This window comes from Capricornis sumatraensis, chromosome 7 (genome assembly GCF_032405125.1).
Source record: "Capricornis sumatraensis isolate serow.1 chromosome 7, serow.2, whole genome shotgun sequence".
NCBI lineage: Eukaryota > Metazoa > Chordata > Mammalia > Artiodactyla > Bovidae > Capricornis > Capricornis sumatraensis.
The window spans coordinates 74704606-74719260 of record NC_091075.1 but is presented as its reverse complement, the minus strand read 5'-3'; the positions used below and the strand labels follow the sequence as shown (position 1 = coordinate 74719260).

Sequence of the window (14655 nt, the reverse complement as noted above, 5' to 3'; positions counted from 1 at the left end):
CTCTTCCATTCTGCTCCTTTAGTATGTGGGATTAATGTCCCACATTATATAGTGTATAGTGAAAGTTGAATATATAATTTTATAATATTTACTTCTTTAAAGCAATATAATTATGTATAAAACAGCTTGTTGAAGACAATTTTTCCATAAGTGTGAGCAATTTATCTCCTCCCCATGCCTTTTCTGTATCTAATGATTTCCATTTGCTCCATGTCAGAATCTCCTGGGGAAGCCTTTATAAACCACTGCCCCCATCCTTTATCCCCAGATTGTGATTCTAGTGTGCAGTTCAGGATTGAGAGCCAAGACTATTCATGAATGAAGGGTTTAGAAGAAGCACATTAATAATTGGTGCTTCTTAACTCTTTGTGAAAATAAAAGATGTCCCATTGGTTAAAGACCAAATGCCATTTTAAGTGAAGTATTATATCCTTTTAATGAAAAGAAATGTGCCAGAAATTTCATAATGCATTAGGCAGAATGTATCCACTTAGTTATAAATCCTTTAATAACTTTGTGTTAGATCTCTGCACAGTTTTGCAACTCATTTTACAATAATGTCATTTCTTGACATTATATTGGATATTTCACAACCATATTATTTTACTCAGATTTCATGTTTAATAAAAAGGTGGTTTGGACCTCAGCATCTATAACATTAGTCATTAAAAAAAAATACCATAGTATTTACCTGGGTACGGAGGTGTTTTATTTTGTGCCGTATTTAATGTCTTTGTTTTAAGATGGTTTTCATCTTAAATATTAATTTAATTTTAAGATGTTCTTATTTTAAAATTTTTTAAAGTTTTAAATTTAAGATTTTTTCATCTTAAATCAAGTGAGCACTTTTCCTCACTTGCATTAACTTTCAGTAAGAATTTATAAGCAAGAATGGGACTTATGTTGACTTTTTGTTGAATAAAATCATCCTTGACTTCATTATGGATTTTGTATTTACTTTCAAATGTAAGGTTCTACTTTTCTTAGCCTCCAGGATAGCTGAAGTCATATGCTCATTAAATATTAAGTACCACACTTACTATGTGTAATTTTGGCCATCAGATTCCTTACTGTAAAGCGTAAAGACTGGGGATTTGAAGCTAATATTTCCAAAGTATTTCTACCAGGAAAAAATCACCCAATTTCTCAGATTTGATATCAGTCTTACTTTCCAATTTGATGTAGATCATTTTCATTATATTTTTGAGCAGCCTGTACCATGCCTACCTAGTTCCATTGGTCTGACTTGAGAAACCAGAAGTAAAGGATTTCCGGAGATGTCTTCCTTGTCTTCTGATGTAACTGACATTTTGCCTGAAAAGAGAGAATTCCTTTTAGAAATAAGCCCCAAGGAAAATTAAAATTGGATTAACAACTGATAACGCTAATAGTTTTAGTTGAATATGATCATATTCATGAAGGATCATAGATTTATGATAGATGTTTTTAAAAAATAGTGGTATAATATGGTTTAAGTATCTATGTATATAAAGAGAAATCTAACTTCCTCCATTCTGTTCTGACATTTTGAGCATCCCCTAGCACTGAAGTTTCTGAGGATGGTCGCAGTTAGTTTTCAAGTTAAACTATGTCTTTAAAGTGAGATATTTTTTCATTTTTCTATTTTAGGTGCCTCAACATAGTAGGCCCTTTAAGTGATACTAGTAATGTGAAAGAGAAATCCTGCAATGTGATAAAATAAAAGAACCCTGCCAACCTTAAAAGATAAAGATGTCCCTCCTTGATTATATCATTTTCACATGTTTTTCTGCTGCTGCTGCTAAGTTGCTTCAGTCATGTCCGACTCTTATCGACCCCATGGACTGCAGCCCGCCAGTCTCCTCCGTCCATGGGATTATCCAGGCAAGAATACTGGAGTGGGGTGCCATTGCCTTCTCCCATGTTTTTCTAATGCTGTTTACTGAGTAACAGAATTAGCATTATATTTTACATGAATGAGATCAAATGTTAGGTATGATTTTAATATCATAAACATTCATTTAAAATCACTATTTACCATTATAATTACAAGGTATTCCACTAAAGAATAAGAAAAGGAATACTGTTTATCATCTTAAAGATTATATTGGGGATTCTTATATTAAAAGAGAAAAGTGAAAAATAAGGGAAGTCTCAATGATTTCAAGTGGCATGGTGGTTTAGTCACTAAGTTGTGTCCCACTTTTGCAACCCCATGAACTGGGAACCTACCAGGCTCCTCTGTCCATGGGATTCTCCAGGAAAGAATACTGGAGTGGGTTGCCATTTCCTTCTCTGGGGAATTTTCCCGACCCAGGAATCAAACCCAGGTCTCCTGCATTGCAGGCAGATTCTTTACCGACTGAGCTATAAAGAAAGCCCATAATTCAATTAAAGTGGCATAGTTACATAAATTTAAAAGGGCTTCCCAGGTGGCATTAGTGGTAAAGAACCCACCTGCCAGTACAGGAGACAATAAGAAACATGGGTTCAATCTCTGGGTTGGGAAGATCCCCTGGAGGAGGGCATGGCAACCCACTCCAGTATTCTTGCCTTGAGAATCCCATTTGACAGGGGAGCCTGGTGGGCTGCAGTACATGGAGTCACACAGAGTCAGACATGACTGAAGCGACTTAGCACAAAGCACATACACATAATTTTAAAAATTGTCATTTTAAAATTGAGTTTCACAATTATTTGAGGCTAAGTTGCAGTTAGGGAATGTTTTTGATTTAGTTGGGAATATGGAAAATAAAAATCTTAAGTTACATAAGAACTCTCTTTAGAGAGAAGAAGAAAAGATACTGACATCCTCAGGTAATTTATCGACTGAGCTTGATGAGAACAGCAAGGAAAGGTAGGGCTTACTATTCTTTTATCTGCTTTAGGGCCTGCTTCTGTTTATTGAAAAGGTCTTAGAGCTGCACATACAGGTGGGGGCAAAAAAGAAATCTCTCTCTCCACCTTCTTCAGGAAATTTTTTTCCTTCAGGTTGATCATTCCTAGCAAGAATCCCAAAATTGTACGCAGGGGACCCACATGGTGGAGATTGTCAGTCGAAACCCTTAAATCATTATTCTTAATGCATTTGTATACAGTAAGAAAAGGGAAAGAGTGGAAATTGGTCACTGGAGGAATGTGATACAGCAGCAGTAGGCCAAAGGTATTCTGAGATTGAGGATGATTGTAGTTTTTAGAAGATGAAGCCTCTTAGAGTCCTTTCCCAAGGCTTAGTCAGGCTACCTGCTGCCTAACGAAAGGGACCAGATCCTCTGTCCTTGAAAGAGGACCCCTTGCATGAAACAGGTTGATCCCAACAGTAGAAGACACACATTCACTTCCTTGCCTTCTTTTTACCATACACCAATAAAAATTCTGCTGGTTCCACCTTAGAAAAACCAGAAGATGTCATAAATGAATCAGAATTGGAGAAAGAAGGGCTCTCTAAGCCTTAGAGGGGCTTCCCTTGTGGCTCAGCTGGTAAAGAATCCACCTGCAACGTGGGAGACCTGGGTTTGATCCCTGGGTTGGGAAGATTCCCTGGAGAAGGGAAAGGCTACCCACTCCAGTATTCTGGCCTAAAGAATTCCACGGACTGTATAGCCCATGGGGTCACGAAGAGTCCGACATGACTGAGGGACTTTCACTTCACTTCACTTAAAGCCTTAGAAAAGAAGCTGTTTGACTGTGTTAAAACTTTTGACTTTTGTGGATTAAATAAAAATCAGCCAAAATTTTAAGGTGAAAGGTTGTCATGCAAATTTTTCTAAGACCTTAACTGACATAAACCGTCAGTTCATAAAATTGAATAAATATATAAAAAATGTTCCACAGCACTTTTAATTAAACAAATGCAAAATAAACAGTTATTGATTGCATACACTGTTATATGTGACTGTATTTATTAGATTAGTGTAGTAAGTAAATAAGTGTTAGTCGCTCAGTTGTGTCCAACTCTTTGTGACCCCATGGACTGTAGCCCACCAGGCTCCTCTGTCCATGGAATTCTCCAGGCAAGAATACTGGAGTGGGTTGCCATTCTCTTCTCCAAGGGATCTTCCCGATTAGGGATCGAACCCTGTCTCCTGCATTGCAGGCAGATTCTTTACCACTGAGCCACCAGGGAAGCCCCAGATTAGCATACTCCATTATTTATTAAATCAGCAAAGTCTCCCCCTCCCACCCCCCCGTTCTACAAAAGGGACAGTTTTATTGTTAAAGTACAGTTCTTTTGGAAAGAAGTTACTTTAGTAATATGTTTCAGAGTAATCATACCCCACATGTTGACTAGAAATTGAACTTCTGATAGTCTATCCTACTGGGATAATTTTAAATTGGATAAAAGATACTTGGTTGTAGGAAATTCCCTGGTGTCCCAGTGGTTAGGCCTTGGCTCTTTCACTGCTGGGGCCTGGGTTCAGTCCCTGGTTCGGGAACTAAGACCCCACAAGCTGTGCAGCAGGGAAGAAGTAGTAGATTATACCATATATAAGAGGGAAATGACAGTAGATAGCACAGATTTTGACACAACTGAACAACTCAGCACACACAACAGCACAGATTCTGAACTGAACAACTCTGCCCTTAAAAATAGCAACTCTGGGACTTCCTGGTGGTTCAGTGACTGGGGGACTGAGTTCTACCCCAGGTCAGAGAACTAGATCCCATCTGCCGAAACTAAGAGTTCACATGCTGCAGCTATCAAAGATAATGAGTGCAGCAAATAAGACCTGGTGCAGCCAAAATAAATGAATAAATTTTTTTTTTAATGAAAACTACTACAACTCACTGTTAGCTCAAATGATGGTTAGTGTTTTGTAGCATTGAAGTATTTTTTAATTAAGGTATGTACAATTTTTTAGACTACAGTATAGTGTAATATAAATTTTAGATGCACTCAGTTCAGTTCAATCTCTCAGTCATGTCCGACTCTTTGCAACCCCATGGACTGCAGTACGCCAGGCTTCCTGTCCAAAAAGTTTGTATGACTTGGCTTTGTTGGGATATTTGCTTTATTGCAGAGATCTAGAACCCAATACACAATACCCTCAAGGTATGTCAGTATTTAAATCATTTAATCATAAATAATTTAACCTATCAAATCTATTTGTTTTACTTTCTGTTAAAATGGAGATGTTCTTCCAAACTACCAATGACATTTTTATCAGTTACTAGTATTTTAGTGCTTTTGTTTATAAATTTAGGAAAGTGCGAACATTAATATAGAGCAGAAAGTTCTGCCTTATTTTGGTGCTGGGAAAACAACAGTTGAGCAATACATACATATTTTTTTCAGTACTCATAAAATTAAGATTAAAAATACTTTCAGAACCCAATCCATTTTCCAAAAACCATATCAGACATGAGTAAGGAGCAGTTGGCATTAACAGTTGGTACCATTTTAATGTGTTTGTTTTTATTTTACAGATCTTTTGAATGGTGGCATTATTTCAATTATTTTTTAAAATTAATTTTTACCTTGTGCAAAATAGCATATACATACAGGTCAGTTGTTTTTCTCAACCTTGCTCTTTCAGGCTATATTTATCATATGGACTCAGAAGTCTGGTTTTCTTACGGTTTGTTAGGTAAAAACAAAAGAATGGTACTTTTTCTTTTTACCTTCGGTGGTCACTGGGGCTGTACTTGGGCTCAGCGTTGCCAGGCACCTGTCATTTGCATCTTCCTCTGTTAATGGTGTGGCAGATTCATACTGCAGGATGGCATCCAAATCATGGAAGAACTTCATAGTTTTAGAGCTGTCTCCAGAGTTGTGGGCATATTTAACTGTTCTGTATTCATATTTGAGATTTTTGTACTTTGCCCGGCACTGTTTCCAATCTCTGTATACTCCTAGTGCTCGCAGCCTTTTAGCAATGTAAATAAATATTCCTTTATTTCTCAGTGTTCCATAAAGTTGTTTTCGTATATTTTTTTCTGCCCAGACACTTAGCAAAGCTTTAACCTCTTCCTCAGTCCAGTGCTTTCCTGCTCCACTCTCCATGTTGAAAGTGACCTGGAAATGATTCACTATTTCTAGCCAAGGTTTTGTTTCCTAGGAAACCAGACGGCTGGTTGTCAATAAGCTGTGAAGAGCTGAAAGGATCTAGTTTAACTGGTTCAAGCTGCCCTAGGGGAGTAACTTGAGAAACTGCCAAATAAGCAGGCTTCCTGATTAAAGAAGCCTAGACCTAAAAGATCCCTAAGGTTACTCATTTCAGCTTTAAAGAACAAATTACCCTTGAGACAAAAGGGAAAGAAAACCTTTTTTGTGTTTGTTTATTTCTAATTTACTATACGATTGCTGATTTTTTTGCTTGTTTGTTTTAGAAATGGTTGGCAGAGGTTCTTTCTGCCACAAAGGTTTGTGACTAAGGTTATTTTTTCCCCTCTGATATGAATCACTTAGTTCTTCTGACCACATGATTTCACCAAATAAATTAATCTTAAGTCACAAATTATTCAGTTGTATAGGATGTATAGTATTATGTATGTCTGTTTTCAGCATAATAGTTCATAGTATTTAATGCATTGGTAATTTAGCAAAATTACTTCACTTTTAATTTTCTAGATTTTTACTTTGCAAATGCATTTAATGTTGTAGTTTCTCTTGTCATTAAAATGCCTATTATAATTTTAGAAAAGATCCTTTCTACCAAATAAATCATGTTAGTAATTGTTAATGTATATGTACATATAGAGTAGAGATTTATTTTTTATTTCTACCCTGATACATATTTTTTGGGACAAAAATTTGTTAACAAACATCTAGTATTTATGGCACTTGTTCAGAACTACTAAAAATTGTTAAGCAGTGGAGCTTTTAGTTTATCTTTTGAGTTTATACTCCACTGTGGTGCAGATCCTTTAAAGTCTTACCAGTGTGTTACCCTACTGAGTTAGAAACCTAGCTTCTGGCTTTCTTGGTATCCTCACCTAATAGCACTAAGTCAGGAAATGAGATACAGAGTGCCTGATCAGCTTAGGGCTTTTTGAAGCAGCATTTGTTTTCTGATGAAAAAAGAGATAGTTATATGTCAGAAGAAATTTGGGAAGTGCAAAAAAGCAAAACAAACAAACAAAAAATTTTATGATTCCAGTACCCACAAACATTTTACCTGCTATTTTATTTGGGGCTTTTAATTTATATCTACATACTCAACCTTATTTAGAGGTCACCTATTACAGAGGTTACAAGCACGAGGTCTGAAGTCAGGTTGTCTGTGTCCTAATCTTGGCCATGCTACCATTCTCTGTGTGTGTTGTCTGTGTCCTAATCTTGGCCATGCTACCATTCTCTGTGTGATACTGGATGAGTTAACTTGTTTCTTTAGTGTTGTCCTTATCTGTAAAATGTGAATAGCAGTCATAGTTACTACTTCCATTCGATTGTTTTGAAAGCCTAATAAATTGGATCATTCATATGCATGCTTAAGACAGTGCCTGGCTTATTAGTCATAACTCAGTCTGATCTGCTCTTCTAATCATTGTCATCATCATGAGTAGAAGTAGCATTTAATGTGTTGTCAGACTGAGTTCGTGGATGTTATTGAGAAAAGTATGTTCCATAAGATTCATTAAGAAATGTATCAATGGGGTAAATTTAACAGTTTGACACCTTTTTATATTCACAGGGGTCAGGAGAGTGCTGGTATTGTGACCAGTGATGGAAATTCGATACCCACATTCAAAACACACAAGGTATATTTAAACATTGACAAGTGTTGATGATAAAAGTAACAATAGTCAGAAGACAGCTAGTATATGGTGTCGGGGGGGGGGGGGACTTTGAATAAAAATAATTTATATGTAGAAGCATAGTTGATCCTTTAACAGTATAGGAACATATTTTGTGTGTCATATGTATTATATATAGTGTTCTACTATAAAGTAAGCTAGAAAAAAGAAAATATTATTAAAAACATAAGGAATAGAAATTATAGTACAGTACTGTCTTTGTTGATACAATAAGCTTATGTTGACTTTTTATAATGTAAGTTGTCAGTATCTATGTTAGTATAGTCAAGTTGGTACAGAACACTGTAGATGGTATATGTATTGCTAACATAGACCTCGAAAATGAAAAGATAATGTGAAAAAATTCCTGTTTAGGGTATAACAGTTCATGCATTGATAACAAAGAAATAGCAATATGATTGCTTTTTGGTTGCCTAGCCTATACACTAATAAGTGAATTGTTATAAAATATCATTACTTTATGCCAATGTAAGGATGGGCTATCCACTTTAACACCAGTCTTGCACATATTGTTCTACACATTGACTGCCTAGGTGACAGTAATGGTACTGACACAAAAATGTCCATATGGTTTTCACCATATAGTTATTCGATTTTCACACAAAGCCTCTCACACATCCACAATAAGAAAACTTTATTAACTGTATAATATGATGGTTGATCACTGTTCATTAAATTGAAGTGGATCATCATAAAGTTCTTCATCCTAGTAGTCATCCTTCATAATGAGTAGGCTGAGGAGAGGTTGGTTTTGCTGTCTCGGGTGTGGAAGGAGATGGTGGAGGTGGGAGGGGAGGCAGGAGAGGCAGGCACACGGGGTATAACTTGCTGGATAAGTCATAATTTCTGTCTCACTCACTTGCTTTTTTACTTCTCTAAACATGTTTCTGTACAATACTATACTTCTACCCTTTGCTTTAGCTTAGTGCCCATAGAAAGGCCTATATCGTAAAATAAGTCAAAAGCAGTCTTAAACAATCAGAACCCTTCTGCTGGACTGTCTGATGTCAGTTTGTTTTCTGGCACTGCTTTCTTCATGTTTTCTTCCTCATCACCTGGCACTGGTTCGAAAGCACTCGTCTCCATCAGATATTTTTAAATTTTTGCCATATCCAGAATCTCTTTCTTGATTTCCTTGATTAGTTCTATCGTAAATCCTGTGACGTCATGCACAACCTCTGGACATGGTTTTCTCTGGCGTGGATTTATTGTCTCAGGCTTGATGGCTTTTACAGCTTTTTCAGTAGCAACAATGGCATCTTCAGTGGTGTAATTCTTTCAGACTTTCAGGCTGTTCTTTCTGTTGGGGTTGTCTTCCATGGCACTGACAGTCCGTTCCGTAGAGTACCATGTGTAATGAGCCTTGAAAGTCCTTATGATCCCCTGACATCGAGGCTGAATTAGAGATGTTGTGTTTGGGAACAAGCAGATCGCTTCAACCACTTGGCTTCAACACTGACGAACTTATGGGGTTCTGAGTAGCCAAGGGCATTGCCCAATATCAAAAGAACGTTAAAAAGCAGTGCTTTACTGGCAGGGTACTTCCTGGTTTCAGGAATAAAGCATCAATGAATGGTACCAATCCAGAAAAAGAGTTCATGTTGTGCAGGCTTTATGGTTTAGTCATGAGTTAGAAGACTGGCAGCTGCTGTTTATCCTCTCCCTTCAAGGTTCAGGGGTTCGAAACCTGTAGATAAGGGCAGTCCTAATTATAAACACTACTGTATTTGCATAAAACCAGAGAGTTAGTCCATCCTTTCTGGCCTTAGATCTTGATATTTTTTAAGCCAAACCTCTCCCTAAAAATCTCCAGTCATCCTTCACTGACATTTAATTCTCCAGCTTTAGATCCTTCACCTTCCTTTTGCATTGTCATCATTTAAATAACTACACTTTTTCTCAAATCATATTAAATACGTATGCCTTTCTTATAGCAATCCTGAACCCACCTAAGAGCTGCATTTTCAATATGAGATAAAAGAGCGTTTCACAAAAAGTACATAGTGTTTGTGCCAGCTAGTATAGCTACAACAATGGTTTCATGTGTTTCCCTTTCTTTTTTTTTTTTTTTTTACAATGGTCTTTATGCTGGATTCATTTATCTTGAAATGGCAGGGCTGCCACAGCTGTAGGCCACAATCTACAGTAGACCTCAAGCAATTCAACTTTTTCTTGTTAAGTCATGGCTTTACTTCTTGAGAGCACTTTCAGTGTCACTGGTGTCACTTTGTATGAGTCCCATGGTGTTACTCAAGGTTTACAGTATTGCGCCAAACACGAAGAAAAATACTCAATAACTGGGAGAGGAGACTTTTCACTGTAATAAGCAACCTGATGTAGAGATGAGTGGCTCACCCAGAGGTGATTAACATCAGATGGCATACTTGCATTCAAGTGGATACTTGGAACACTTGAATTCCCCACAGTATTAACAGGAGGTGGCTCCAAAATAATTTCAGTAGTGCAGTATGGACTACAGTTCATTTTATGCAGTTACTTAAGACTGCACCCTTATGCTTGTTTACATTTCTTGAAAAAGCAAATAGCACCAGTTATGGTTTGTGTTTTCTGTGTGCATAAGCTTTGATAAATGTTAACATTTTATAATAGGTTTCTGTATATTTTTATGGTAATAAATGATAAAATAGATTAGTATCTACAAATATTCTATGCATCCATGACATACTCAGTTTCTTAAATTTTTTACTCTAGGCTACATGGCTTACTGTATTTTTATATCATTTTTAATCTCCAAAAATTTTTTTCTGATATATTTATTGGAAAAAAAATCCATGAATAAGTGGACCTGTGCAGTCCCAGCCTGTTTTGTTCAAGGGTCAACGTTTTTATTTGTTCTTCTACGGTGCATTTCTCTCCCAGTGATAATTTGCTAGATTGACTCAGATAAGTTATTTTATTTGAATACTTTAACATACTTTGAATTTTAAATTATAATTTAGTTGATCATAGTTGACAAATGTTACCTCTTAGTACATCTGTTCTTCAATGTTTTATCAAGAAGTATCCTATGAAACAGGTGACTCAGTAGGTAAAGAATCTGCCTGCAGTGCCGGAGACTTGGGTTCAATTCCTGGGTTAGAAAGATCCACTGGAGAAGAGGTTGGCTACCCATTCCAGTATTCTTGCCTGGAGAATTCCATGGACAGAGGAGCCTGGAGGGCTATAGTCCATGAGGTGGCAAAAGAGTCAGACACAACTTAGTGACTAAACAACAATCTTATGAAACAAGCATGATTAATTTTGTTATATGAATTCCACCTCAGATATATATTTTAGTGCTTCACAGTTCTTACAATTAGGTTAGTCTTTTTTTTTTTTAAGATTAGAATTCTGAAGCACAGGGAAATTAAGTGAACTTCATTTTCTAATTTGGAATTGTCTGAGCAGAAGCTTATAAAAGTGCTACTAGTGTTTTTTTCCCTAAGATGAGCTTTTATTTTGACTTTGCAAGGGAATGGGTCTTGTAAATCATGTATTTACTGAAGACAATTTGAAGAAATTATATACTTCAAATCTTGGAATTGGACACACAAGGTATGCCACTACAGGAAACTGTGAATTAGAAAATTGCCAGCCCTTTGTTGTTGAAACACTTCATGGAAAAATAGCTGTGGCACATAATGGCGAATTAGTTAATGCTGCACGCTTAAGGAAAAAGGTAAGTTTTTTTTTTTTTAATGCTTTTTTCATGATTGTGATAAATTATTGAAAAGAAGTATGGCGGATCTTGGTAAAGTGTATTGTCTTGTTGTTGCCACCTGTTACCTAATTGCAAAGAACAACTGTAACAGAATTACCTGGAGTACTTGTTTCTCATTACAAATTCTAAGATATTCTCCCCAGAGCCTGAGGTGGGAATGAGGTGGCTTAATCTGCAGTGTAATATGCTCCTGAGGTGATTCTGATGCATTATTTTGGAATAGTGATTTGGAAAATTGATTTAATTATTCCCAGAACTTTGTCCTACCCTTTTCTTAGGCTCTGGCATTGTCATTGTAATAATACAGTTTTTTGCTACCAAATGAAAACAAATATTTTATTCAATCAAAAATATAAGTATAAAGTAAAAATTATTTTAAAACTCACTATTTAGAAATCACCAGCAAAAGTTCAATTACAAACAATACCTTGTACATTATTTCTAGACCTAACCCCTTACGCAGGTACTCAGCTTCATCTCAGCACATTTCACTGCATCAGGGCTGATGGTAGGTAGCCACCATCACCACCACCAGCAAACCTGGGTTAAAAGTCCCTGCTGCAGTGTGCCACTCTTAGGGGAACGTGTCCTGTTTGTCAGGAGTGGACTGAAAAAGTTAGAACCACAATCCCAAACCCTCATGCTGTCTCCAGCTGCTTCCCCACCTACCTACTGCAGGTCTACATTCCTTCAGACCTAGTTTTCAAAGGCTTTCCTGTATACCTCCTAAAGCACTTTTTTTTTCCTGTTTGAAAAGCTTCAGAGACTTCCCATTGCCTCCAGCAGTAGATATACAGTCTATCATTAGTATATTATTAGATATATATACCTACCATTGGTGGGCTTCCCTGGTGGGTCAGAGGTTAAAGCGTCTGCCTGGAATGCAGGAGACCTGGGTTCAATCCCTGGGTCGGGCAGATCCCCTGGAGAAGGAAGTGGCAACCCACTCGAGTACTCTTGCCTGGAGAATCCCATGGAAGGAGGAGCCTGGTAGGCTACAGTCCATGGGGTCGCAAAGAGTCGGACACGACTGAATGACTTAACTTTCACTTTCACTTTCTTTCACCTTTGATAGAATGCAGGATTTCATAACAGCATCCACACAATATCCGATCTCTTTCTGTGATGGCTGGCTATTGGGTGAAGGGTGAGTTGGAGCTTCCCCTCTAATGGTTATGACTTTTCTCCTTTCTAAATAGCTTCTGCGTCATGGTATTGGTCTGTCAACAAGTTCTGATAGTGAAATGATCACCCAGCTACTGGCTTATACCCCTCCTCAGGAACAAGATGACACCCCAGACTGGATAGCAAGGTAATTGTAAAAGTAGACTGAGCTTGCAGCTGTGATAATGAGACCTTTGTCTTGCATGTGTTTATAATGAAAATTATTCATTGAATTATTTGATTCCAGGATTAAAAATTTAATGAAGGAAGCACCCACAGCATACTCTCTGCTTATAATGCACAAAGATGTGATTTATGCAGTCCGAGATCCCTATGGAAATCGTCCTCTATGCATTGGTCGTCTTATTCCTATTTCTGATATAAATGATAAAGGTAATGAACTTCAAAAGAAATACAATAATCTCATAATGCTTTTCCAAGTCATTGTCCTACTATTGGCACACCCTGAAATCTTTAGGTATTAGGAACTTATTGAATAAAAAGGCTAGGTAAAAAAGAAAAAAGTGGCCCTTAGTTTTTTCCTCTTTTTTAGCCACTCCAGGTAGGACGTGGGATCTTAGTTCCCTGATCAGTAATCGAACTCATACTCCTTGAATTGGAAGCACCGACTTTTAAACCACTGGACTGCCAGGGAAGTCTTGGCACTTAGTTTTGAAAGTACATTTCCTTGAATATTTCTGAGGATGAGCCACTTTTAATATATTTAATGGGCATTCCTGTTTGGTTCTGCCTGAACGGCCTATTCATATCCTTTGCCCAGCTTTTTCATTTGTGTAGTATGATTTCAGTGATTTTCTTTTTGACTTGTCAGATGTCTTATTCAAGCCATGAAATCATTTTGTTTGAAGGAAGCTTGCGATCTTATCTTTGGTACTAGTCAAATGAAGAGTTCTTAAAGTCATAGTCATGGATAGTGTATGAGTTCTTTTGTTTGTAAAATTGGTGTTTAACTGTTCTCCTGAAATAGGTAGCCCCTTTTAAATTTCTTGAATTCAGTAACTGAATTAATTGTCTTGTGATTTACAGAAAAAAAAACATCAGAAACGGAAGGATGGGTGGTGTCTTCAGAATCTTGTAGCTTTTTATCTATCGGTGCAAGGTAAATTTTGTATCATTCAACGTAACAACTTTTCCATGTCAATTAAAAAAATTTTTACATGAAAGTTTTGCTTCTGATGTCGGCAAGAACACATGCTTTTAAATGCAGTTTCTTTTGTACATTGTGCTCAGCAGTTGCACTAACATTAATGTCTTGGTTTAGTTGCTAAGTCATGTCTGACTTTTGTGAACCCATGGACTGTAGCCCACCAGGCTTCTATGTCCTTGGGATTTCCCAGACAAGAATCCTGGAGGGGATTGTCATTTCCTTCTCCAGGGCATCTTCCTAACCCAGAGATCGAATCCATGTCTCCTGCACTAGCAGGCAGATTCTTTACCACAGAACCACTAGGGAAACCCTAACGTGCCAGTAGTACCTTCTCATCCTGGAACTGGGATCTTGTTTTCAAAATACCGTGAGACTTATTTTAGAAAGGAAGAATCTCCTCAACAAGGAATAGTTATGAGCAAAAAAATTTAAGCCAGGATAAAAATGTTCTCTTTAACCTTCATTCTGTTGCAAATCAATATAATGCAGGACTTTTATTTTTAAAAATTCTAAATTCAAGTGTAGGGTAGCAGATTTATAGAAATTACTATTGGAGGAATACTTTTTTTTTTTAAGCCAATAGATTTTATATTAAACTGAACCCTTTTTCCTTTAGCACTTTATAATAGATAATTAGCCTTAAGGACTAGTTTACTTCAAGTCTCCTTTAACATTGTTTCCCAAGATATTACCGTGAAGTCTTGCCTGGAGAAATTGTGGAAATATCCAGACATAAAGTCCAAACTCTTGATATTATACCAAGGTCTGAAGGAAATGCAATGGCTTTCTGTATCTTTGAATATGTTTATTTTGCAAGACCAGATAGTATATTTGAAGGTAAGTAAAATATCTCTAACTATTGATA

General features: G+C 36.9%; 2 protein-coding genes across 3 annotated transcripts in view; one reads left to right on the top strand and one right to left on the bottom strand.

Moving 5' to 3' along the window:
- PAICS (phosphoribosylaminoimidazole carboxylase and phosphoribosylaminoimidazolesuccinocarboxamide synthase) overlaps window positions 1–5983 on the bottom strand; it is a 41618-nt gene extending 35635 nt beyond the window's left edge. For both annotated transcript variants that reach the window (XM_068974838.1, XM_068974839.1), the window contains exon 1: window positions 5602–5983. In XM_068974838.1, coding sequence (XP_068830939.1) covers window positions 5602–5983 — 382 coding nt within the window. The remainder of the gene's footprint in view (window positions 1–5601) is intronic.
- The window catches only part of PPAT (phosphoribosyl pyrophosphate amidotransferase), a 40244-nt gene that overhangs the window by 17334 nt on the left and 8255 nt on the right, over window positions 1–14655 (top strand). Inside the window, exons 2-7 of the mRNA XM_068974842.1 lie at window positions 7614–7680; window positions 11210–11416; window positions 12658–12770; window positions 12870–13015; window positions 13670–13742; window positions 14476–14627. Coding sequence (XP_068830943.1) covers window positions 7614–7680; window positions 11210–11416; window positions 12658–12770; window positions 12870–13015; window positions 13670–13742; window positions 14476–14627 — 758 coding nt within the window. The remainder of the gene's footprint in view (window positions 1–7613; window positions 7681–11209; window positions 11417–12657; window positions 12771–12869; window positions 13016–13669; window positions 13743–14475; window positions 14628–14655) is intronic.